This window comes from Trachurus trachurus (genome assembly GCF_905171665.1).
Source record: "Trachurus trachurus genome assembly, chromosome: 5".
Classification (NCBI taxonomy): domain Eukaryota; kingdom Metazoa; phylum Chordata; class Actinopteri; order Carangiformes; family Carangidae; genus Trachurus; species Trachurus trachurus.
The window spans coordinates 5,241,421-5,265,649 of record NC_139896.1 but is presented as its reverse complement, the minus strand read 5'-3'; the positions used below and the strand labels follow the sequence as shown (position 1 = coordinate 5,265,649).

The following is a 24,229-nucleotide window of genomic DNA, read 5'->3' as shown; positions in this document are numbered from 1 at the left end:
ATAAGTCATTATTAGTCTTAATTAAAGTGAACTGAACTGCTCGTTATCTTCAAATACAAATCAAATGAAATACCACAACATCTAAATGATTTACCACTTTGTTTATAAGATACAAACGGCTCTAACAGTCGTACTGGTTCTGTATGAGACGAAGCTACACCTCTTCTCTTTGTTTAAGTTGTTGACTCACATTCAGTTTAACATGATCGTCAACAACAGCTGCTGTTTCCCTCAGATATTGTTCGGTGCACAGCGGGGTCGTCAGTCAGCTCACGGTGTGTGTGTGTGTGTTGTGTTTACTGTGTTTATGTATGAAGAGCTGCTGGTTGGACGTCGGGGAACCTTGAACCAGTTACGTAAGACAGTTTGTTACAACCGAGGCTGAACTGAGCACAGCTGTTACAGTCAGATTAGTGTGCAACCAGTCCACACAACCAAAAACAGTAAAACACTGCATGTTGTTCCCACTCCGCTGCTGCTGCACGGGGATTTAAAGGTGCTTAAAGCTGCTGAGCTCAGGCCAAGACGTCCCACCTCACATTTTTCTGCAACACATTCATTTTCATGGTCCTGTGAGGATGAACAGCAACGTTATAGTGACTGAATTTACTTCACTGAATTGTATTATTTGAAGATTTATCGCACTATTCATTGCTAATTTAATTGTTTGTATTGTTTTATTAGATCTAAACTTTTATTAACAGTAACTCCATGTTTGTTCCTTTGAATTATTGTATTTATTTTATTTAATCTATTTATTTTATTTCATTTACCTATTTTGTCTATCGTTTTTATCCGCTCTCTAGTGTTTTCCCCACTGCAAAGCACAAATTGTAGAGTTTCCTCAGTTTAACTCCTCAGTGTTTTAATATTTGGTTGTGTGAATGCGTGTGTGTGTGTGTCTATGTGTAAATGACAATGTCCTCTCTGTTTGTATTATTTTTTATCATGTAAAGTGCTTTGAGCTGCTTCCCGTATAAAAAGTGCTCTACAAATAAAGTTTGATTGATTGACATAGTGACTTAATTTCCATCGAGGCTGAATTTTAATTTGTCCAATAATAGGTTTGTTTTTGCACTAATTATCAATGTTAGTACAATGATGCGGTGCATAGTTCACTTGTTTAATGTTTTATCGTTGTGAATGCATTAGCATGACGACTTGCTGATCATTTACCCGAAGGCACCAGAGCTGCACACTGAGGTTTTGTTTTTCTACTTGCATCTGAAAATGACACAACTCCTCCTGTCTATGTGTGTGTGTGTGTGTGTGCGTGTTGTAATGTGACAACAGTGGAGCAGCTCTGTGTTTATTTAAAGCTCCTCTTCATTAACCCTCTTTACTCAGTGTGAGAAAATATCTGCAGGGACGAGTTCAGGGTCTTTGGTGTGTAGATGTTTATGTAACCTGAGGGGGGACGAGGTCGAGGACACAATGTTCCTCTGTCCCATGGATTACGAGGACAATTAAATGCACCAGTAAGACAAAAACACCACTAACTCTGACCTTTGACCTCCAGTACAGCAGCAGATCAGAGCAGCTGTTTGTCACAGGGGGGGACGACCGACCTGCTGCATCGCTAATCCAACCAGCAGCAGCAGCAGCGACGCAAATAATCCCCCGTATAATGAAAATAATTAGGAGGATTCATTAGAGAATATAAAAACAAGAGACAGAGGATGGATTTGCTGCTGTTTATGTTTATTTTCAGAGGGAGAAAAGACAGAAAACAGGAAAAGCAGGATGAGAGAGCGTGGAGTGACTCACTGTTCTTGGCCTCATGTTGATCTTGTGACTCTTTACTCTCACCCATGCAGCTTCTTCACAGAACACACAGACACACCATCACCTCCACCTCTACTAGCTACCAGAGGACAGGATTATTATTCTGTCAACATCTGAGAGAGAAAGTCCCCGATATCTGCTTTCACCCTCGACACCAGTCATCTGCAGTGTGTTTTTGTTTATTTGTGAGGATCCCCATTAGCTGCGCTCTAGAGCTCCGCTGGTCTTCCTGGGGGCCACATTTAAAAACAGCTTACGTAATACATTTACATAAAATCACAACATGAAAAAGACAAGACAAGGCAACAAAAGCTGGGGAGCATACGTCAGTCCGACCGCCCAAAATCCGACCGCTCATTTCTCCAACTACCCATTACATAATCCGAGTTATTCTACAGTGTTACAGTTAGGTTTAGGGTTAGGGTTACTTAAAGGGATAGTTCAACATTTTAGCAAATTGGCCCATTGCCATAATCCCTATAGTCATAGCAGTAGGTTCGTTACCTTTAATTGTTGGTGCAAGCTATTTTTAGAACGGCGGAGCAGAGTGGCAGGCTGCTCAGAGCTACGCTACGGAGGCTAAAGGAATTTCTTGGTTTCCCTCATCAAACTCATCAAATACAAAATCCCCAAACTCCAAAACGCTTTTGTGGACAAGTTGTGACCTGCACATTCATTACGCTATGAGATAATAATGGAACGTTATGAAACGGAGCCGTTTTCGAGGTAAATGCAGAGACTGCTTGCTGAAAAACTGTCCCTGAAGGCAACGCACATCAGCGGTTTTGCATGAATTTCCCTCTAAAACAACTCTGTCTTGTAACGTTCTGTTATTATCTCATAGCGTGGTGAATGTGCAGGTCACAACTTGTCCACCTGAGCGTTTTGGAGTTGTTGGATTGTGTATTTGATGAGTTTGATGAGGGAAACCAAGAAATTCCCGTAGCCTCCATAGCATAGCCCTGAGCAGCCTGCTGCTCCGCTCCGCCGTTCAAAAAATAGCTTGCACCGACAATTACGTAAAGGTAACGAATCTACTGCTATGACTATAGGGATTATGGCAATGGGCCAATTTGCCAAAATGTTGAACTATCCCTTTAAGTCGGAGAAATGGGAGGTCAGACTTATATGGACGCAAAAATAAAGAAATGTATGGTCGGAGAAGTAGGTAGTCGGACAGACGTCCTGCGCCCACAAAAGCTTAGGCTTCATTAAATCAGGTCTGAATCGTCATTACTGTAAATCAAAGAACATAAGACACTCCAATACACAGTGGTTATGAAATAAAATTGACGACAACAAGACAACTTACATAAGCCTACATGAAACCCTATGTATGTATGTGTGTGCAATGCATGTGTGCATGTGTTATCTTACAAATATGAAATTTCAAGATGTTTTTTTATTTGCTTTTACAGTAAAATGTTGATTTCTGTGTGAGTTTGGTTATTGGCGGTGTAAAGGAGCCAATAACCAAACTCAGAGTTTTAAAGAGGAACTCTTTAGGATTTCCACCTTACAGTAACTCAGCTCCATGTGTCCCTTGTCTCCAGCTCCAGAGTCCTAGATCTCTTGTTGATGACAGATAAGACTACACACATATACACATGGTAACATGGTAGATAATACTGTAAATAACCTTATCCACCGCTCCATGGATTGATTTCTCACCGGCTTCGATGTAAACAAATGAATGCACATGGAGGAGAGGAGGGTTAGTGAAAAATGTGCTGTAGTTGGACACACACACATGGAGGCCAATGCACTGAAAACAGCTGAAATTAAAGGTCAGTGTTGATCTGACCGATGGAAACAGAGAGGGATTGTGTTGTGTTGTGTTGTGTTTTGTTTTGTTGTGTTGTGTTGTGTTGTGTTGAGAGAGTGACCTGGTTTCACTGGACGGTGAGTTACAAAGAAAGAGAGGGAGGGAGAACAGAGAGAACAAACGAAGTATGGCGTGAATGTGAGCAAAGAAAGAAAGAATTCAACATTCCTTCACATCACAGCAGCAAAGTTAAAGACTCTTATGTAACTTCACCATGAGGGGGAGAAGCCACGATATCAGGAGGCTGAGCGACGCACAAATGTAAACTTTATTATATTTATTATAAATGAAACATGTTGCATCTGTTGGTTTAAAATGAAAATAATTAAAATATAGTCTGAGGCTGTTTGTTAATGTTCAGTTTCATAGGATGGAAAAGGTAAAACTCTTTTGTCTTGAGTCCTGTTTTAATTGTTCTTTACACTGTTGGAATCTGAAGCTCTGTGGTTCTGTGTTTATCCTCCATGTTGCCTGAGGATGTTCATCTTTACAGCTCTGAGTCTGTTTCCAGAGTCGACCTCTTTAAAGAATGAAAGAGACCGAGTCTGATGGTTTGTGACATAAGACACGTTTACACACTGTAGTGTGTAAACGTGTGAACCGTGCTTCAGTCTCCTCCTCTATAGCAGCTATGTGAGAAATTCTGCACCGGCCTTTTACAACATCCTGTTCACTGAGAGAGAAAGAAAGAAAGAAAGAAAGAAAGAAAGAAAGAAAGAAAGAAAGAAAGAAAGGCCATGTTTTTATATGATTGTAGCACATATCTACATCATAAATGCATTCAACCTTAATTCCTGCAGAGTTATATAGGCTACATATAGGCCTACATATAGCCTGCATATGGTACTATACATATATATATATACATACATAAACACATGCATGCACACACAAAACATAAACATACATACATATACATTTGAAAACAGACATTTATATACGTACATACTGTACATACATACGTATACATTTAAATATAAACATAAAGACTGAGATACAATGAGACATTTCCTTGTTATTACAGTTTACGCTGCATTAATCTTGTGCCCTGTTCCTTTAGTTATTGGTTCATATCAGCATCTGTCAAACACATTGAATATTATGATCATTGATATTCAACTGAAGAACAACTGTCTGGATGAGAAGTGAAGCTGTGGTGATGTGTTTCTTAGTTTCTCCTCTACTCAGTGAACAACAGACTGACAGCAGCTCTGTTTCCTCCTGACTGAGCTGGATGTTGTTCAGGTTCGTGCTGCTCTCTGCTGGAGACGTCAGTGAACTCACACAGGAAGTGAATCTGTTGGTCAGAGGAAGTTTCATTCTTAAAAAAACAAAGCCTCTAGAGGTGGAGACTGCTCTAAAAAAAATGTGGTTAATGTGAATGGGAATATAGCCTATGGTGATATTAAATATGATACAAACGATATATGTTTATGATGAAACTTTCATTTTACTTAAAAAAATGTTTTTTTAATATTTAATATTTGATTTATTTCCTTATTATTTTCCTTTTATTTTATCTTGTTCTATACTCTACTTTGGTTTAATTAATTTTATGTTTTATTTCGTTTTATTATCCTATCTTATTGCCTGCATTTGACTCTTTTTTTATTTTTAATATATATATTTTATATTTTACTAATTTACTCCTATTATTGTTTTATTTTTTTCATGATATTTTGCTGTATTTAAAATTTTTTTTTATCTGGTTTTACTTCATTTCACATTTTTTAAAAATGTCTATCTATCTATCTATCTATCTATCTATCTATCTATCTATCTATCTATCTATCTATCTATCTATCTATCTATCTATCTATCTATATATATATATTTTTTTTTTATTTAAGGAGGACAATGCACATTAATGGACATAATAAAATGTAAAAGTGCCAGTGTTAGCCAACGGCTAGTTTCCTCTTGGCAAGATGTTACAGTAAAAGCCATTACAGTAAAATAATCTATCTATCTATCTATCTATCTATCTATCTATCTATCTATCTATCTATCTATCTATCTATCTATCTATCTATCTATCTATCTATCTATCTATCTATCTTTTTGTATTATTACTTCTTCTATCTTGTCATCTTTTCCTTCTTGATTATAACCTACTGTTTTACCCATAGACATACCATAGGCTACATGGTTTTTTCCCCTCCCTCCCTCCCTCCTCCCTCTCTCTCAGTGCTGAGCTGTCTCTCTCTCGTCCTGTAGTGGTGACGTGTCTCTCCGCCTCCTCCCGTAGTGACCGACTGACTCTGACCGGGTGCGGATCGACTCAGAGGAGCAGCGGCTTTCAGACCCCCAGAAACCTTCAGAAACCTTCAGAGGAGAACCGTGGAGACATCATGGGTAGTAAGTATCCTCCTCCACTCTCCTCGTCTCTTTATCTCTCATGTTCTCACTCTTTATTAAACCGGAAACTCTCACTTTAACGTTTCTGTGAACTTAGTCAACGCTGCTGCTGCTGCTGCTACTGCTAGCATGCGGCTAGCTAGCTCCCGGTGCTAGCCGATAGTAAACAGCTTATTTTATAATATTACGAATCAAATTTCTATCAGAAATGTTTTTATTGGTTCAGATGAATGTAGATTGCGTTTTTTTAAGAAGCTGTTTTCCTCCAATGTGTTGAGGTTTAAGACGCCGGGCTCTGTCTTGCGTTAGCATCCTGGAGCTAACCTAGCTAGCCACTCATTCAAACACATTGACAGTCTAGTGATGACGACGCATAACAGCCGCTGTTTCTCCTGTCAGAAAACACACACCTGATAAAACACACGACACACGCACAGAGTCAGATAAACACAGGATAGTTTTGATTTTAATTTAATATTCAGTTTATGTTCATTTAAATGTTCCCACCACCACCTCCACCTCCACCCCCCCTTCACTGCCACGTCTCCCCCGGCCAGCAGCTCCTCTCCCCGGCTAACCAACTCTCTGTCCTCTGCCTGTTTCTAGTCAAATTCCTGGAGGTGATCAAACCTTTCTGTGCGGTGTTGCCAGAGATCCAGAAACCCGAGAGAAAGGTCAGTGTGTGTGTGTGTGTGTGCGTGCGTGTGTGTTTCTGATCACATTAATATTTTATTGATGCATTTATATATAGTAGTGTTGTAGTCTTTAATTGAGACCACATCTTAAGGTCTTGGTCTTGGCTCGGTTAAATTTTTTCTCCAAACCAGTCAAGACCACAGCTGCAGTGACATCTTTTTCTTTATTTTTTTAACCACAAATGTCTGTCTCACTTTGGTTTATGTGATGTAATTCAATACCTTTAAGATAATTCAAATAGTTCTTCATCATAACCCCGATTACCTCAACGTGTGTGTGTGTGTGACACCAATAGATCCAGTTCAGAGAGAAGGTGCTATGGACGGCCATCACTCTGTTCATCTTCCTGGTGTGTTGCCAGGTAAGTGTCATTTTGAATTACTGTGAGTATTTTCATATAATCCTCTGCTCCAGTCATTGTAGCTCTGTGATAGACACATAATGTGATTGATTAGACTGATTGATTGCTCCCTAACTATCTGTAACTTCTCTTACTAATCCATAGATTATATTTCATTAATCATGCTGTGTTTAAAACATCTTAATATAAGAGAACTGGTCATTAACATTACATTAACCCTGTAGGACATCATGCATGGAGTTAGGGCTTAGGTTTGTGTGTTGTTCCTATTAGACAGAAGAAGGAGGAGTTTATTCAGGGAGATTATCAACACATTATTATTATTATTATCTTATCTTATCCTGAGTTTCATCTAGTCGATGTTTGTTGCTGTTTTACCGTCTCACACACCCTGTTTCCCTGCAGATCCCTCTGTTTGGCATCATGTCCTCAGACTCTGCAGATCCCTTCTACTGGATGAGAGTGATTCTGGCTTCAAACAGAGGTCCGAGCTCAGCTCCATTAACTTAAAGGGATAGTTCACCCTAGAATGATATTTCGCTCATTATCTACTCACCCTCATGTTGACTAAGGGCTGGAAGAATTATCAGAGTCCACCGTCCCTTCTCTGAGTTACAGGGGGTCTCGGCGTAGCAGTGAATTTCAATGCAACGGTTGCAAAGGGACACCAGAGCTCTTCGTAAAAAAACACACACAAAAAAACATCCAAATACCTCCATGATGCTCGTATGTAATGTCCGTCTTGTGCTGAAGCCCCAAATTGCGTAATTGTCCCGAAAAAAATTAAATAAGTCTATATTTTAAGCTTGTTTGTAGCGGAAGCTTCTCGTCTTCTTCTTCTTCTCCTCTTCCTGGTCCGTCCATCGCGTGATTTGCGCCGGCGTCAGTGCGGTTACTGCGAATCACGCGATATTTGGACGGACCAGGAAGAGGAGAAGAAGAAGAAGACGAGAAGCTTCAGCTACAAACAAGCTTAAAATATAGACTTATTTAATTTTTTTCGGGACAATTACGCAATTTGGGGCTTCAGCACAAGACGGACATTACATACGAGCATCATGGAGGTATTTGGATGTTTTTTTGTGTGTGTTTTTTTACGAAGAGCTCTGGTGTCCCTTTGCAACCGTTGCATTGAAATTCACTGCTACGCCGAGACCCCCTGTAACTCAGAGAAGGGACGGTGGACTCTGATAATTCTTCCAGCCCTTAGTCAACATGAGGGTGAGTAGATAATGAGCGAAATATCATTCTAGGGTGAACTATCCCTTTAACGGGTTAAATAAAATACACGTCTGTCCTCCTGGGCAGGTTTAACTAACTAGCTAACTAACCTTAAACGTCTGGTCTGGTCTGCAGGTACGCTGATGGAGCTGGGTATCTCACCCATCGTCACCTCAGGTCTGATCATGCAGCTGCTGGCCGGAGCTAAGATCATCGAGGTCGGAGACACGCCGAAGGACAGAGCTCTTTTCAACGGAGCTCAGAAACGTCAGTGAACTCACCATCGTCATCATCTGCTTCTGATTTCTACTCTACTCTGCTTTATTTTATTCACACACATCGATCGTCACAAGGGAAAATACATCAGATATCCACTGGACGCATCAGCATGCAGACAGACACACAACAACAGACAGACAATAACTGAAAGAAAAACACACAATAAATGAGTAAAGTGACTCATCAGGATAAGGTGCAGTTCTAAATGTGAGAAAAAAAACCAGGATTCAATAAGAAAGGACACTGTTGATGAGGAAAAAAAGATATATAGACTCTTCATAACTATAATAATTAAACATATGTAGATAATAGTAGTTTTATTATATTTTTCTTAAAGGTAGAAGTGGAGTGTGACCTTTTTAATAGGCAAGGCAAGGCATCTTTATTTATATAGCGCATTTCATACCAAGGCAACTCAATGTACTTTACATAAAGACAAAACATTAAAAAAAAGAAAAAAAAGAAGCATAAAACAGAATAAAAACAAACAAAACACTAAAAACAGAGTTAAAAGCAAGAGCAAATAAAAGTAAAATAGATAAAGTTTTAAGTTCTCAGCTATAAGCACGTGAAAAGAGAAATGTTTTTAACCTGGATTTAAAAGTGCTCACTAATAGTAGTAGTTTATTCGATCTTTAACACAATTATTTACAGTTGAGCATCAATCACAGTCCGTCAACCTTCCATAATACCATCATTCGTTCAACTATAGTTCATTAATAGTTCGAAAAGGTGCAGGCTGAAGCTATCTAGCTTATAGATGCCTACTACCCTTTAATTCAATTTTCCATTATATCCATTAGAGTTTTTAGTTTGTCATTGAGCTGGTTCCAAATCTTCCGTCCTCTGTCAGCACGCGACACTGAACCTGCTGCGTGTTTAGCCTCGGTTTAGTGATAAGATTGTTGTACGTGTTTAGAGGAAAGGCAGGTTGGAACAAGGTCACATAGTTTATAACTGAGTTTATGCACAACCTGGTACGTGATGTCACTGTAGCCTCAAAAGATTAAATCGATGAAAGAGCAACATGTATGATTTTCTTTTTGAGAATCTCTATCTTTTTTTTCTTTTTTATAATCTAAGGTGGAAATGTATTCAACCATATGACGTTACAGTAATGTGTTTTATCTTGACCAGTGAATCTGAAACAGGTTTGTGTCTGTGTTTTTTCCAGTGTTTGGTATGATCATCACCATCGGCCAGGCCATCGTGTACGTGATGACTGGGATGTACGGCGACCCGTCGGAGATGGGAGCCGGTATCTGCCTCCTCATCATCATCCAGGTACAGAACAGAAACAACAACAACACCGTCCTCAGATCTGACTGAAAACTGACTTTGAAGATAATATAGGACAAACTAAAATATGTTTACTTCGCTTTGTGTTTCTAAAAATCAGTTCAGCTTCTATGTTTATAAATGTTTATGACCACAGGTAAATCCCCTTCGCCTGCAGATGAAAATTAGATTACATCTTAATCTGGCACAGTGTATGTATTGAGCATTGTCCCTGTTAGATAAACTAACTAAATGAATGAATGAATAAAACAGTTTATTTCGGTCACATCGAAATCAACCCTTTTGTGTGGACAGTTTAGCCAGCACATATTATACATAGTTACAGATACAAAATAATAAAACAAAAAGAATCATTGCTGTAATTTATAATTATTCATTAGTTTACATTTTAAGGCTTTCTTAAAACTCAACAAAGAACTACATAACTTCAACTCATCACTGAGCTTATTCCACATTTTAACTCCCAAAACTGAAACACATTTGTATTTTACATTAGTTCTCACTTTACACATTTTGGAAATCAATAACCCTCTTAAATTATAGTTTCCTTTTCTTCATTTAAATAACTAAAGAATACAAACTGGAAGGCTGTTATTCTTTACTTGAACTAAGAACACAATATCTCTGTAAATATTAATCCGCATGATCTTATAAATAGTGTGTAAGTAGGTTCACAATAACACGCTTTGTTTATTAATCTAATTACTCTTTTTTTGAAGCTTAATTAGAGGCTCTATGTTTGTTTTATACACATTTCCCCAGCCCTCGGTGGTGATGCCACTGGTGAACTGGCTGTTTTATGTCACATGACCAACAGGTTTGTTTAGATGAGTCGAGTTTAAAGTGGAACAGGAAGTTCTGACCTACAAAGAGCAACTACACACACACACATCATTTGATTATATCCCTTTATGAAAACAAAACATCTGACTTATGTGTCGAGTGTCTGCAGCTGAGAGTCTCCAAACAGACAGTTAGTTCACATGACTCTGTGCCGATGACTGAGCCTGTTGTTCGTCCTCCTCCTCTTCCTCAGCTCTTCGTCGCTGGGCTCATCGTGCTGCTGCTGGACGAGCTGCTGCAGAAAGGCTACGGCCTCGGCTCCGGCATCTCCCTCTTCATCGCCACCAACATCTGTGAGACCATCGTGTGGAAGGCCTTCAGCCCCACCACCGTCAACACCGGCAGAGGTACCAAAAACACAGTGACACACAGGCCCAAGTTTCCACAAAAACTCCTGGCTGGGGCTTAAAGGAATAGTTCAACATTTTGGCGCTATAGTCATAGCAGTAGGTTCGTTACCTTTAATTGTCGGTGTAAGCTATTTTTAGAACGGCAGGCTGCTCAGGGCTATGCTATGGAGGCTAAGGGAATTTCTTGGTTTCCCTCATCAAACTCATCAAATACACAATCCAACAACTCAAAAACGCTGTTGTGGACAAGTTGTGACCTGCACATTCACCACGCTATGAGATAATAACAGAACGTTACCAGACAGAGTTGTTTTAGAGGCAAATTCATGCAGAACCGCTGATGCACGTTGCCTTCAGGGACAGTTTTTCATTTTTCATTTACCCTGTATTAACCTCGAAAACGGCTCCGTTTCGTAACGTTGTGTTATTATCTCATAGCGTGGTGAATGTGCAGGTCACAACTTGTCCACCAGAGCGTTGTGGAGTTGTTGGATTGTGTATTTGATGAGTTTGATGAGGGAAACCAAGAAATCCCATGAGCCTCCGTAGCGTAGCTCTGAGCAGCTCACGGCTCTGCTCTGCCATTCTAAAAATAGCTTGCACCGACAAGTAAAGGTAACGAACCTTCTGCTATGACTATAGCGATTAGGGCAATTGGCCAATTTGCCAAAATGTTGAACTATCCCTTTAAGGTTAAAGGTCTTTGCACAGCAGGTCCATTTTTTTTCCTTTTTTTATGCACAGACACCTTACGTTACGAGTCTGATGCATTTTAATACGATATGTTTTTTATTTTCTGTTCCAAAAGTCATTAAAATCCTCTCACTTATCTAAAAATAAAAAGAGAAAATGAAAACACTGAGTCCATCCAATCCTGAGAGGACATCGAGAGCAAGAGGAGTTCGACCTGCTTGTAAAATGAGCAGCAGAAACATTAGCACGTCTATAGTTGATTTTAGGATGTCAGCGGTCCAGTTTGATTGATTATTGGTTATTAGCCACATGAAGACGACAAAATCTTCTGTGCAAAAAAAAACGCAGAAAATCGAACCTCTTCCGAAAACTTTAACAACAGACGAAAGTGTATAAAACATTAGGTTGAATTTATATTTAAACGTGCGTCAGTTTCAGACAAGACTCGGTGTGCAGAGGCCTTTACTCTGAGGTGATTGGGTTTAACTCAGAACAGGATTTTAAAAACCCAGGATTATTAGAAAGCGTCTCCACTGCAGGAAAAAACAAGAACAAGAACAGTTGAAGTAAAACTGCTGCACAACGAACAAAAACACAAAACGATTAAGTTTTATGATCAAAACTGTTGCTCTTCAGCTGCCTCACACTTGTGTCTGTTTGTTGTTGTGTTTTTTAGGAACCGAGTTCGAGGGAGCCATCATCGCTCTCTTCCACCTGCTGGCCACTCGCACAGACAAAGTCCGCGCTCTGAGAGAAGCTTTCTACAGACAGAACCTGCCCAACCTCATGAACCTCATCGCCACCGTCTTCGTTTTCGCTGTGGTCATATACTTCCAGGTGAGTCGTCGTCCTTTTCTCTCTGTGACCCAGAGCACCAGACAACATCCTCAAATGTCTTGTTTTGTCCACAAACCAAAGAGAGACTCAGTTTATTGTGATAAAGGAACAAAGAAACCAGAAATATTCACGTTTAAGGAGCTGAAATCAGAGAATTTTGACTTTTTTTCTCTTAAAAAACTACTCAAACTGGTTATTAGATTATCAGAATAGTTGACGATTAATTTAATAATCGATTATTGTTCGATTAATTGTAAAAGTGTTGAATTTAAAAGGCTCATTGTTTCTCCTCCTCCCTCCCTCAGGGCTTCAGAGTGGACCTGCCCATCAAGTCGGCCCGGTACCGTGGCCAGTACAACACCTACCCCATCAAGCTCTTCTACACCTCCAACATCCCCATCATCCTGCAGTCGGCCCTGGTCTCCAACCTCTACGTCATCTCCCAGATGCTCTCCACTCGCTTCAGTGGGAACTTCCTGGTGAATCTGCTGGGAACGTGGTCGGTAAGTCGACCTTTAAAAACCACAGCAGCTTCGGCTTCTCTAACGGCTCCTTTTCCCCGACGCAGTTACAGATCGACTCGGTTTAAGTTTCGGTTTCTATCACAGCTGAGTCAGATTTAGAGATAGATTTATTTCACACACGCACGCACGCATCATAAGAAATCTTAAACGCAGCACGGGCAACACTGAGCCACCAACCCATATACGTTTTTCTCAAAGATTGAAATGCAGCGTGACATTTTTAGAGCGTCATCAAACTTGTAACGGATCTGTGGTTCTTAACACACAACACTGAAACTGGTGCATTTTAGCTTTGGCCTTTTTCCTGTGACGAGGTGTTTGTTTCTAGTGTCTTAGGTGTGCATCAAAGCGATGTAATAGCGGCCCGATGGGGGAGTTATAGTCAGACCGTGATAGGGCGCGTATGGTTTTCTTCTGAATCTCTAGTTTTTTAATGTAAGTAGGAAAAGTGTTACACCGTATGACGTTACAATAATTTAAATGAGGTTTGAATAAGGTTTTGAACCTTTGAACCTGACGAGAGGATCGAAAAAGCTCTCTTTTTTTTCCCCAATCCTCTCGTCAGCTCCAAACTCACTCGTCCGCTCCTCGATTAGGGATCTAACCCTAAGCCTAGCATCATTTAACTCTGGTGAAAGAACCACTAATGTCTCCGTCAGTGGTGCTGCTGTCAGTCGTGTTTATAAAATAAGCGGGTTTGATTCTCGCGTCGGACGTCGCGCTTGTGACTCTTCCAGTGACGACGCTCTGGCCAATCAGTGGAAGGCAGTCAGTGGACAGTCAGTTCAGTTCAGTTCATTTCATGGGCAATTTGGGTTGCAGCTCATAGAATCACATAAAGGTAAAAACATACTAGATAGATAGATAGATAGATAGATAGATAGATAGATAGATAGATAGATAGATAGATAGATATATAGATAGATAGATAGATAGATAGATAGATAGATAGATAGATAGATAGATAGATAGATAGATAGATAGATAGATAATTTATTAGTGCAGACTCTGGGTCCAGTTAAAAACACAAGACAGGACAGGAAAAGAACAATACAAACAGCGACAATACCATCAACAATATACATATAGTGACATAGAGGCGCATCATTATAAATAACAATATAAATAGAATATGCACTAATTGTGATCATGTAAGAGATGAAATATAAGAAATACCGTTAAGACACTGAATGCAAAATCCAAGATAACACTGTTAACTGTACTCTGAGCACAAGGGATGGGCATCCTCTGAGCGGATGGACAGAGGTTTGATGTCTATTAAATATGTGGTCCAGGCCATCAAACTGGGTGGCTGCAACCTTAGAGGCCACTTTCACAATTCTTCCAAGGGAATTCTTATCTCTGATGCAAAGATTGCCGGCAGACCAGCAGACAATAGAAAAAGAGATGACAGACTCAATATAGGCACAATAAAACATTTTCATCAGAGTCTTGTCTACATGAAACCTGGCCAACTTCCTCAAGTTTATTTTTAGTTTAGTTATTTTAGTATCGCTTCGGCTCGCTTGGAACCAGGGCTGAAGCGATACCAAAAAAGTAGCAGGTACTAGGAACTGGTGGGAAAGCAAAAACAACCATGTAAATCCGAGTCCCTCTAGTGTAAAAGCAGCTTCATATGTCAGATCACCATCCTCACCTCAGACTTCCACCCTCTCTCCTCAGGACACCTCGACCGGCGGTCCGGCCCGAGCCTACCCGGTGGGCGGCCTCTGCTACTACCTCTCTCCTCCCGAGTCCTTTGGTTCGGTTCTGGACGACCCGGTCCACGCCGTCATCTACATCGTCTTCATGCTCGGCTCCTGTGCCTTCTTCTCCAAGACCTGGATCGAGGTGTCGGGTTCCTCTGCTAAAGACGTGAGTGACGAAGGTTTTTAACGTTTTAAAGAGTCGACGGATCATTTTCACTCAGACTGGTTCCTCACACTCTGTTTTTATTCTTCTGTGGTGCAGGTGGCCAAACAGCTGAAGGAGCAGCAGATGGTGATGAGAGGACACAGAGAAACATCAATGGTTCATGAACTCAACAGGTAAAAATCTGTTTTAATGTTTTAATGTTCACATCTGTTTCTGCTTTTTATGTAAGTTCACAAGTTTGTTTGTCACAACTTTTTGTTAGAACTATTAGGAGGTGATTCATTCATTCATTCATCCATTATTAGCGCCTTGTATCAGTCTCTCTCTCACACCGACATGTTGTTTATACTAGTAACCTGAGACTTAATCTTATAACTAACTGCACTAACTGCACATTATCATATTAAATAGAATAGAATAGAATAGAATAGTACTTTATGAATTATTTGCAGGAAATTAAAGTGTCACAGCAGCTCAAATAGAGTAGAATAAAAGTAAAAGATAAGATAACTTAAGGAGAAATTAAATAAAAAGAGATGGTAATAAAATCTGTATCTCTTAAGTGTTTAACAAAGTGAGTCGTTACTGTCGGCTCTGATTGAAGAAATACGTTTAAAGCTGTGAGCAACAGGAAGTAAACATTAACAGTGATTTCCCTGTGATGTATTTTATCTCTATTGATCCCAGTTTGTTTCCTTTGTTGTGGCAAAGATTTAGTTTATTTGTTTAAAGGGTCGGAGTCATAAAATGTGAACTACTTAGTTATAAACTAATTAAAAATAGTGCCGCAGTTAAAGAACGTGATTCCCTTTTGTTACTGCTGATGCTTTTTTCTCAGGTGTGCATCAGGTTCAATACACACAGCTTAAAGGAAGAGTTAAACATTTTAATAAACGCTCTCATTCAACATTTCCAGTGCAGCTGTGTGTGTCTCAACCAGCTGTTCGTATTAACACACAGACACGTTCATGTTTTCATCTCAATCTCAGCAAAAAAAGAGAACAAGAGAACTTCCCCAAAACGTCAGAGTGTCCCTGTAATCTCTGCTCCACAGTCATTAACCTTTAGAAACCTCATTTACAATATAGCAGAGCAAAAATACTTATAAGATACATTCAGGATGCACAGATAACATACTGTATACAAGTTATAAAATAAAGAGAGAAGTAAAGGTCATAAAAGATCAAATTAGAAACAAATTAAAGAACATTTTAAATCAATAGCTAAATGAATCGACTAAACAGTAGAACAGTTGGAGGTAAAATAAGATAAAAAATATGGATTTAAATTGTCTTAATGATACGAATCAGACATGTTTTTATTGCAATAGTATTGCAGTAAAGGCCCTTTACACATTGCACAAGGAACTTGATGTGGTGTAAGATGCAAACACAATAGGTACAAAAAACTGTAAAAAAAAAAAAGTGGAGATGAAATAAAAATGAAACTAAGATAAAACAGAAAAAAAATATATATATATTCTAGTGCAAAAAACTACACATACACTATATGAAATTTAGGATTTATATAAAATGGAATAAAACAAAAAAGGGGAGATTAAATAAAAATTAAACTAAGATAAAACAAAATAAAAACAGAATTGATTAAAAATATCCTAGCGCAAAAAAATACGCATATACTACATGAAATTTAGGATTTATGTAGAATAGAATAGATTAGAATAAAGATAAAGTTCAAGTTCAAACAGTCTTTATTATCCCCAAAGGGGCAATTATCTGTGCAGCAGTGGTCAACACATACATGACACTCAACGCACATGCAGAAAAAGAATAAAATAGGATAAAAATAAACAACACATTACAAAATAGTACATGTCACACAGTAGATAAATAAATACTCATACAGTGGGTACGTTTAAGAAGAAGAATTCATGAGGGCTATTGCTGCAGGGATAAAGGAATTTTTATGCCGATTGGTCTTACACTTGGGGAGAGCAAATCTACGACCTGAAGGGAGAAATGTATACAGAATACAGAAAAGTTACTGTGCAGATGAGGTGACAGGATGAAAACCTGGGTGTTCTGGCGTCATGAAGTATGAACTGTGTTTTAATCTCCGTCTCTTCTCGTGTCCGACTAAAGGTACATTCCCACCGCCGCGGCCTTCGGCGGCCTGTGCATCGGCGGCCTGTCGGTGATGGCCGACTTCCTGGGGGCCATCGGCTCTGGGACCGGTATCCTGCTGGCCGTCACCATCATCTACCAGTACTTTGAGATCTTTGTGAAGGAGCAGAGCGAGATGGGCAGCATGGGGGCGCTGCTCTTCTAGAGACGCCGACCCCCGACCTCCGTCCAAACCTCCGACTTTTATATTCGGACAAAACAACAAAACCAACAAACCGACCGACCGATCGATCGACGACCGAACCTGCATCGATTTTCCATCCCGGTGACGAAGCGCCTGCATCTTCTTCACTCGGAGTCTCGGCTGAAATGTGAACAACGACACCTCCTCCACATATCTTCCTCCAAAAAAAAACAAAAAAACAAGACAAAGACGTTTCATTCAGTTGCACTTTGATTGACAGATTCTCCTCCACCCGACTCTGCGATCGAAGCTCCACGGTTTTTGATTTAACGGCCGAGACGTCGACGTCCTGCAGGAGAGTTTGGTTTCTTTGGTTTCCTCAAGACGGAGCGCTTCAGTATGCAGGCATACTCGACCGGAAAACCGATGGTGGGAAACCGCCGCCATCAGCTTGGTGTCCTCTTTAGTTCAATCTTTGGCTTTCAACTTTATTTTTATTTTTTTCTGTTGCACCTGCTGCCACTCAGGTTCAGGTTTGGACCAGGTTGGAGCTGAACTGACCGGCACCGAGTCCAGTTTTGTGTATTTTCCTGTTTTGGTTTGTTTCGTTTATTTGACCCTGTTTGTAGGTTTTTATGATTTGAACGGGGAAGTGGAGCTCACGTTGGGGTCCACCCGTCAGAATGAGGAGGAAGAAGCAGACGGAGAGAGAAGAGAAGAGAGAGAGAGAGAAGAGGGTCCAGTGGTCCGGATGCGAGGCGTTCCCAGGGAGCTGCAGTATTAACTCAACACGTCTCACGTTCTCGTTACCACACTTCCTGACATTTGTTTTATTTTTAATCGTCTTGCTGCTCTGAGCAAAACTCTCATTAATCACTATTTCCGACCCAACAAAATTATGATTTCTGTACATAGCCTATACATTCAATAACTTCGAATTTGTCTTAAGTGTAAGATAAAGTCTTTTGAATATGTAAAAAAAAAAAAAAAAATACATTTCTGAACAAACTTATATAAAAACATTCTGAAAAACCTTTTGTGTTTCCTTCAATCCTTTCATGAACTCACTGTAATGAGGCAGCTTCAGCTTGAACACACATTTATCATACACACATTAGCTGGTCAATAGTTAACAATAATTCCATATGACAGAAGAACATGAATGAGTTCATTCATGTTCTTCTGTGACTTCAGATCCTGTGATCAGTGAATAACATCAGAGAGTATAAAAGACATTTACTCTCTAAGACTGAACTAGAGCTGCAACAGGCTCATTTATAGCTCAATCAATTAGTCGATCAACAAAAAAGGAATTTACAAATATATTTTAATATTTGAATAATCGTTGTAGCGATGGTTTGATTATTTTCTTCGTCATCTGTGACAGTGAAGAGAGAATCTTTGTGTTTCATCTGACAAAAGACATGAAGACGTTATGACCACATTGCCCATTTGCCTTTTTCCCCCTAGAATTTAATAAATATTTTGCAGATGAACAACAAGTAATTGATAATGATAATCAGTTACAGCCCTTTGAAAAGTTTAATTTGTCGCAGGTTTATTGTTGTAGTTTGTTCATACCCATCTTTGTCCTCCCTGTTAATTCTATTAATAGCAAATATTTCTAACTGATGTTTGGTTTGAAATGTAATTATAATTACATAATTATTTGATGAGGGACAAGTGCATGTCCGTTGCTGTGTCAGGCAGGTGTTTCCCACGGAGCTCTGCCCCGTTTCAGAGGTGAAGGAGAGACGTCGCCTCCGCGATGTAGAATGTGTTCAATTAAAGTGAAACTAACACATTATATAGGCCTATATGTCCATTACACACTTTTAGGCCTTAAAATGTCTTAAATTTGTTGAATTATTGTGTTCAAGACTTAAATAAGACAGCTCTTAAATTTTCGTATGCCCACCATGGGCGAGCATTTCACTCGCATTTGCCCCTAAAAAAAAAAATACATGTGTGAACCAGGAGAATCACAAAAAAGAAAGAGCACAACCTGCGATTGGTCAAAAACTACAAATCCCACAATTCTCTGCCTCAACAATAACAGTAGCCTAGTTAGTGTAAGTAAGGGAGAGTGGAGCTGTCGGTGAAAAGAGGAAACAACGCCACGTCTGGTCCTGTTCTATGTTGTTCGTTCACACCGTCACCGTTTATTCGTTACGTCCGCGGTGTAAAAGGCCGTGACGCAAAGACGCGATTAGGTGCGAGACGCGATTAGGCGCGAGACGCGGTAGACGCGACTTTTTTTTTTTTGCGACGCTACACCCGATTCTTTTATGGCGACGGGACCTTCGCGTCTTCGTCCTTTTCATCGTGTTTGGCGGGAAGACCCGCAAGGGGCTTCCCGCCAAACACGAGGAACGCTTTTTTTTCGCTCGAGTTTATACGCGCGACCAAACGCGAGATACGCGAGAAATGCGATTTATCGCTCGTTTTGACTCGTGTCAAAAAAAAAATTCACGAGCCCGCCAACAACTTTTTTTTTTTTTTTTCAAAGGAGGTTCAACTGGACTTAGTTATTTGTCTAGGAAGACGTTTCACCTTCATCCAAGAGGCTTCATCAGTTCATGTAGCATCTGACCAGGCTGGGACTGGTCCAACTATCTGCTGTGGAGACTCAGTATAAGTCCAGTTGCTTTCGATTTAACCTCCTTTGAAATACTATGACCTGGACAAATGAGAATATGCACAGGCCTACAACAACATTTCTGCTCTCACCAACCATGGTTGAGGTCACAACGCTGCTGTAGCTGCTCTGGAAGTCCGAGACGTCTGAGGCCAAACGCCGTCGCTTCTGGTCCATGAGGCGAGTTCCAGCTGATGAGCTACAGAGACTTTAGAGTCAAAGAGGAGCAGAGCGTCGCTGTGTCGGACTGTTTGGATTTAATGATGAAGAAGCTGCACAGAGTCAGGTGAGCAGAAGCTGCCCCCCCCCCCCCCCACCCTCACCGTGGAGCCGCTGCTGTCTCACAGCCGCCACCGACCCCTAGAATAAAACACCACCGACCCCTAGAATAAAACACCACTAAGCCGTGGACGGTCGCTGCGTGGATAAAATGCTGACGACCAAAACAGCCGCCACCAGGTCACTGACTGGAGAGTTTTAAAGTCGGCACATGAACGCAGCTCAGACCGGCCGGTGCCTCAGCGCGGTGATCAGCAGGACGCTATAGCCTACCCAGTACCGGCCAGCTCAGTACAGAGGGGGGGGCGATAACGTGACGCACAGTATAGGCTACTGTTATGAGACACATTATGCATCCCAACTGTCTTTTTTTTAGAGGATTTTTTTTTTAACCAAGAATGCGCCCAAAAAAATCATGATCCAGGGGCCAAAATTCGAAACAAATATATATATTTTTAAATCATAATTCTCATTATTCTCCTGATGTCGGTTTAATGTAAACAGATTGCGCTGATATGCGTCATGTGACAGCGGGGCAGAGCTGCAGCTGCTGTGCTGTGATGGACCTGATCAGACTGGTGGTGGTCCACAGTCAATCAGTCCCAGATCCTCCACCGTCAGCAGATCCCCCGAAAGCCCCCGCAAATAATACATCGACAAGAAGTTAAGTGGCAAGTTGCACCTTTTCGTCGGCTTATTATTTGCGGATTTTATTTTTATAGCCTATATAACGTCACTGCAACATGCGGCTCTCAGTGCTTGTCGGTGTTGTGTCTATAAATTGTGAAATAACTTTTCCTCGATAGAAATATGAGACGTGGTCGACAGGTTTCATTCATCCATGTTTTGGCAGACAATACAAATAACCAATGATAATGAGATTTCCACCGCGCCGAACCAATCATGTGGCTGGAATAGAGCCAGTCAACAGTAACATGTGCATTTGTTTGGGTTGCTGCAGATGTGCACATCAGCTGACACCGCCGGTAAAAGAGACAGAGAATGAGTGTTGTCTCGAAAAAAACAGTAAAGGAGAACTTGGACAAGTGACTGAAAAGACGCGTGGTGCGTAATGGGGACACCAGGCAGCTGGAGCGGACCGTGGTCACGGTGCGGCCGCTCTGCTGCTCACCTCAGTGTGTGCGACAACTCATTCATGGTTGTCTCTGATTATACTGGTAACAGCCTTCCTATTCACCTCCAATGTAGACGCGACGTGCGCGCTCGTTACCCAAAGCGGCGCGTATCCGCGTGCATTCGGTGCGACGGCGCTGCCGTTTCCCCCCCCCGTGCATGTCCGTTGCTGTGTCAGGCAGGTGTCTCCCACGGAGCTCTGCCCCGTTTCAGAGGTGAAGGAGAGACGTCGCCTCCGCGATGTAGAATGTTTTCAATTAAAGTGAAACTAACACATTATATAGGCCTATATGTCCATTACACACTGAATGGGATGTTAAATCCCATGTCTTTATTTCTTCAGTTTATTTTAATAGTAATAATTATGACTAACATTCAGTGAAGACCTAAAAATCAGTATCTCCAAAATTGAAATATTGCAATGGTTTTTATTTTTTTAAAGCATTTTTAATATAGAAATGTTGGCCTTCTGAAAACTGTCCATCTATATGCACTCAATACTTGGTTGGGGTTGAACTACTGGAAATAGACTCCCCCCCCCCCCGCCAGACATTTCCTCTCTTTTTTGGTCCTGCACCGTTCACCTCCATTGTGTTCACTGAGCAGCTCACGTCTCTGCCCCGCCGATCTCAAAACAACATGCACCGATAATTAAAGGTGATGAACCTACTGCTATGAATATAGGAAATTATGGTGAGAGGAGGATCTGACTAAATGTTGAACTATCCCTTTAAAGCACCTTCTTGCTGCAGTGACTCTGTTTCTCCTGCAGGCGGCAGCACCGAGCTCCACCGGAAACAGAAGGAGAAGCAGCAGCGGTGTGTGTGCAATGCTGCAGAAAGGCGAGGACACACACACACACACACACACACACACACACACACACACACACACACACACACACACACACACACACACACACACACACACAGACACACAGACAGACAGACAGAGGACAGTTGTGGGACAGCTGATGGAGTGAATTTAACCTCTGAATGTTTCGTGTTTGTTCGTTGTTTCTCGCTCTTTAGCTTCCAGAGCTGAAGTTTAATCCACGTGTCCGCGCGCAGAGATGAGCTCATTCGGAGAGGAAGGTGACGTCACTGAGCTAACAGGTTGAACTCTGAAAACACACAGCATCCAGAGCATGGGGTACAAAACACTTACTTCACAGAGAGGATTTTAAGGTTTTGTAGAGAGTCACAGTCCGCATGGCTTTCTTTTCTTGTTCGTCAGTCCTGTTAGTGTTTCAAAGTACATCCTCATTTCATTTTTAAATTGGTGGGTATTGCACTGTGATTTTTTAAAATTATTTATTTATCATTTTTATTTATTTAATTTTTCCACAAAGCCTTTAAATCCTCTTATTGAATCGAATGTATGTCCCCCATGTTCAATTCAATGTTATTTGTTTGTGATTGATGATGAATTTCAATAAAGATTGAAGTAAAAAAAGTTTAGAGACTTGAATATTTCAAACACTTCCCCTTTGTGATTAATAATTGGTCCTATTTTAATAGATACTTAAAATATTTTGTGTCAGTATTAAGTAATGTAATTATATTTTTGACTATATTTGATTTTACACATTCATATAGTGTTGTGAAATTGATAAAAGCATAATAATCTGTTCGTGATAATCGTAATACCGTGATTATTCCTCTGACAATAATCGTACCAAGAAAATCTATAATGGTGACACCACTACTGTGAGTAAAGCTCCTCTCTCTCTGGTCCCAGGTCTGATACAGCAGATACATGGACCAGAACCCGGCTCAGGACCGAACCCAGAACCTCCTGAGACATGAGGTAGTACAGACTCTACACCGGCCTCGAGTCGGAGCTGCACTCGAACGCCTCACAGCCAAACACAGAGAGCTCATTTCATTTAATTTTGATTTATTCCATTCATAGTATAGATAGGCTACTACACATGGTTGCACATATTTACATAATGTACACATAGTCACCATAAATGAAAAGGAGCAGGATGAAGAAAAACTTTTAGTACCTGCCTTTCTCTATTGTTATAATTGCATTGGCTTAGTATCAACACCAATATTATACTCTATTTCAAAACATTAAAGATGATGAAACATAATAATAACAGGAAAACAAACAAGCAAATAGCAGTGGACACCACTCGTCTATCTATCTTTTTTTCCCCTTCTTTTTCTCTTTCTCCTTCTTCTAATTTGTAGGCGCTTATCTTTTCTTTTTTAAACATTTTCTTTAACTGAGATATACAGTACTTATACAACTTTTCAGTTCCTTGCTTTGTGAATGCCATAGTTTTACACCTGCAACAGAAAGCTTAATCTTGCAAATGGGTGTTTAAAATCAAGCTTCAGTCTGTTGTCCTCTTCCTCCAGTTTGAACAAGTTCTGTAAATGTTCTGGTAATGATCTGCTCTTTGCTTTATACATTCTTTTTAAGGTTTTAAGTGTTATTAGATCGGCCACTTTCAATAAACCTGCAGAAATAAAAAATCTATTTGAGGGTTCTCTGTTGCCTCCCTTGTGAATAACTCTTACTACTCCTTTAGTAAGGAGAACTTGTAAGCAGAACTGTCAGGAGGTTTGAGACCAAAACAGGAGTTTCCATCATGAAACTAAAAAGTAAAAGATGTTAATTCTCCTTTTTATTTAATTTTTTCTCAGTACAGTCAGACAAAAAAAAACCATGAGGTTTAATGTCACTTGGACTTTAAACATTATATTTATGAGCTGGACTTATATTTTTATAAAAGTGATATACTGTTGTTCAGGAAGAAATGAAAATGTCTTGAAAGTTAGAACTGATGTTGTTGAGTCCAGATGAATGAATCAGAGCAACAAGATAAAAAACAAACAGACAAAAACACACAGACTGGGGTTGATTTTATATTTATATTTTTTACTTTGTCTAAATCTGTGAGATTTAAAACATGTTTTAAATATTTTTCATTCCTACCTGTGCTGTTTT

The 24,229-nt window shown here is 40.2% G+C and overlaps 1 protein-coding gene across 1 annotated transcript in view; it reads left to right on the top strand.

Annotated features, from left to right (window-relative positions):
• The window catches only part of sec61a1a (SEC61 translocon subunit alpha 1a), a 238,890-nt gene extending 220,642 nt beyond the window's left edge, over positions 1-18,248 (top strand). The window contains exons 2-13 of the mRNA XM_083971847.1: positions 5,869-5,968; positions 6,575-6,642; positions 6,960-7,025; positions 7,431-7,509; positions 8,382-8,513; positions 9,700-9,809; positions 10,861-11,014; positions 12,387-12,547; positions 12,853-13,050; positions 14,755-14,946; positions 15,043-15,119; positions 17,049-18,248. Of these exons, the coding sequence (XP_083827973.1) occupies positions 5,962-5,968; positions 6,575-6,642; positions 6,960-7,025; positions 7,431-7,509; positions 8,382-8,513; positions 9,700-9,809; positions 10,861-11,014; positions 12,387-12,547; positions 12,853-13,050; positions 14,755-14,946; positions 15,043-15,119; positions 17,049-17,235 (1,431 nt within the window). The 5' untranslated portion in view covers positions 5,869-5,961 and the 3' untranslated portion in view covers positions 17,236-18,248. The remainder of the gene's footprint in view (positions 1-5,868; positions 5,969-6,574; positions 6,643-6,959; positions 7,026-7,430; positions 7,510-8,381; positions 8,514-9,699; positions 9,810-10,860; positions 11,015-12,386; positions 12,548-12,852; positions 13,051-14,754; positions 14,947-15,042; positions 15,120-17,048) is intronic.
• Positions 18,249-24,229: the final 5,981 nt, after the last annotated feature.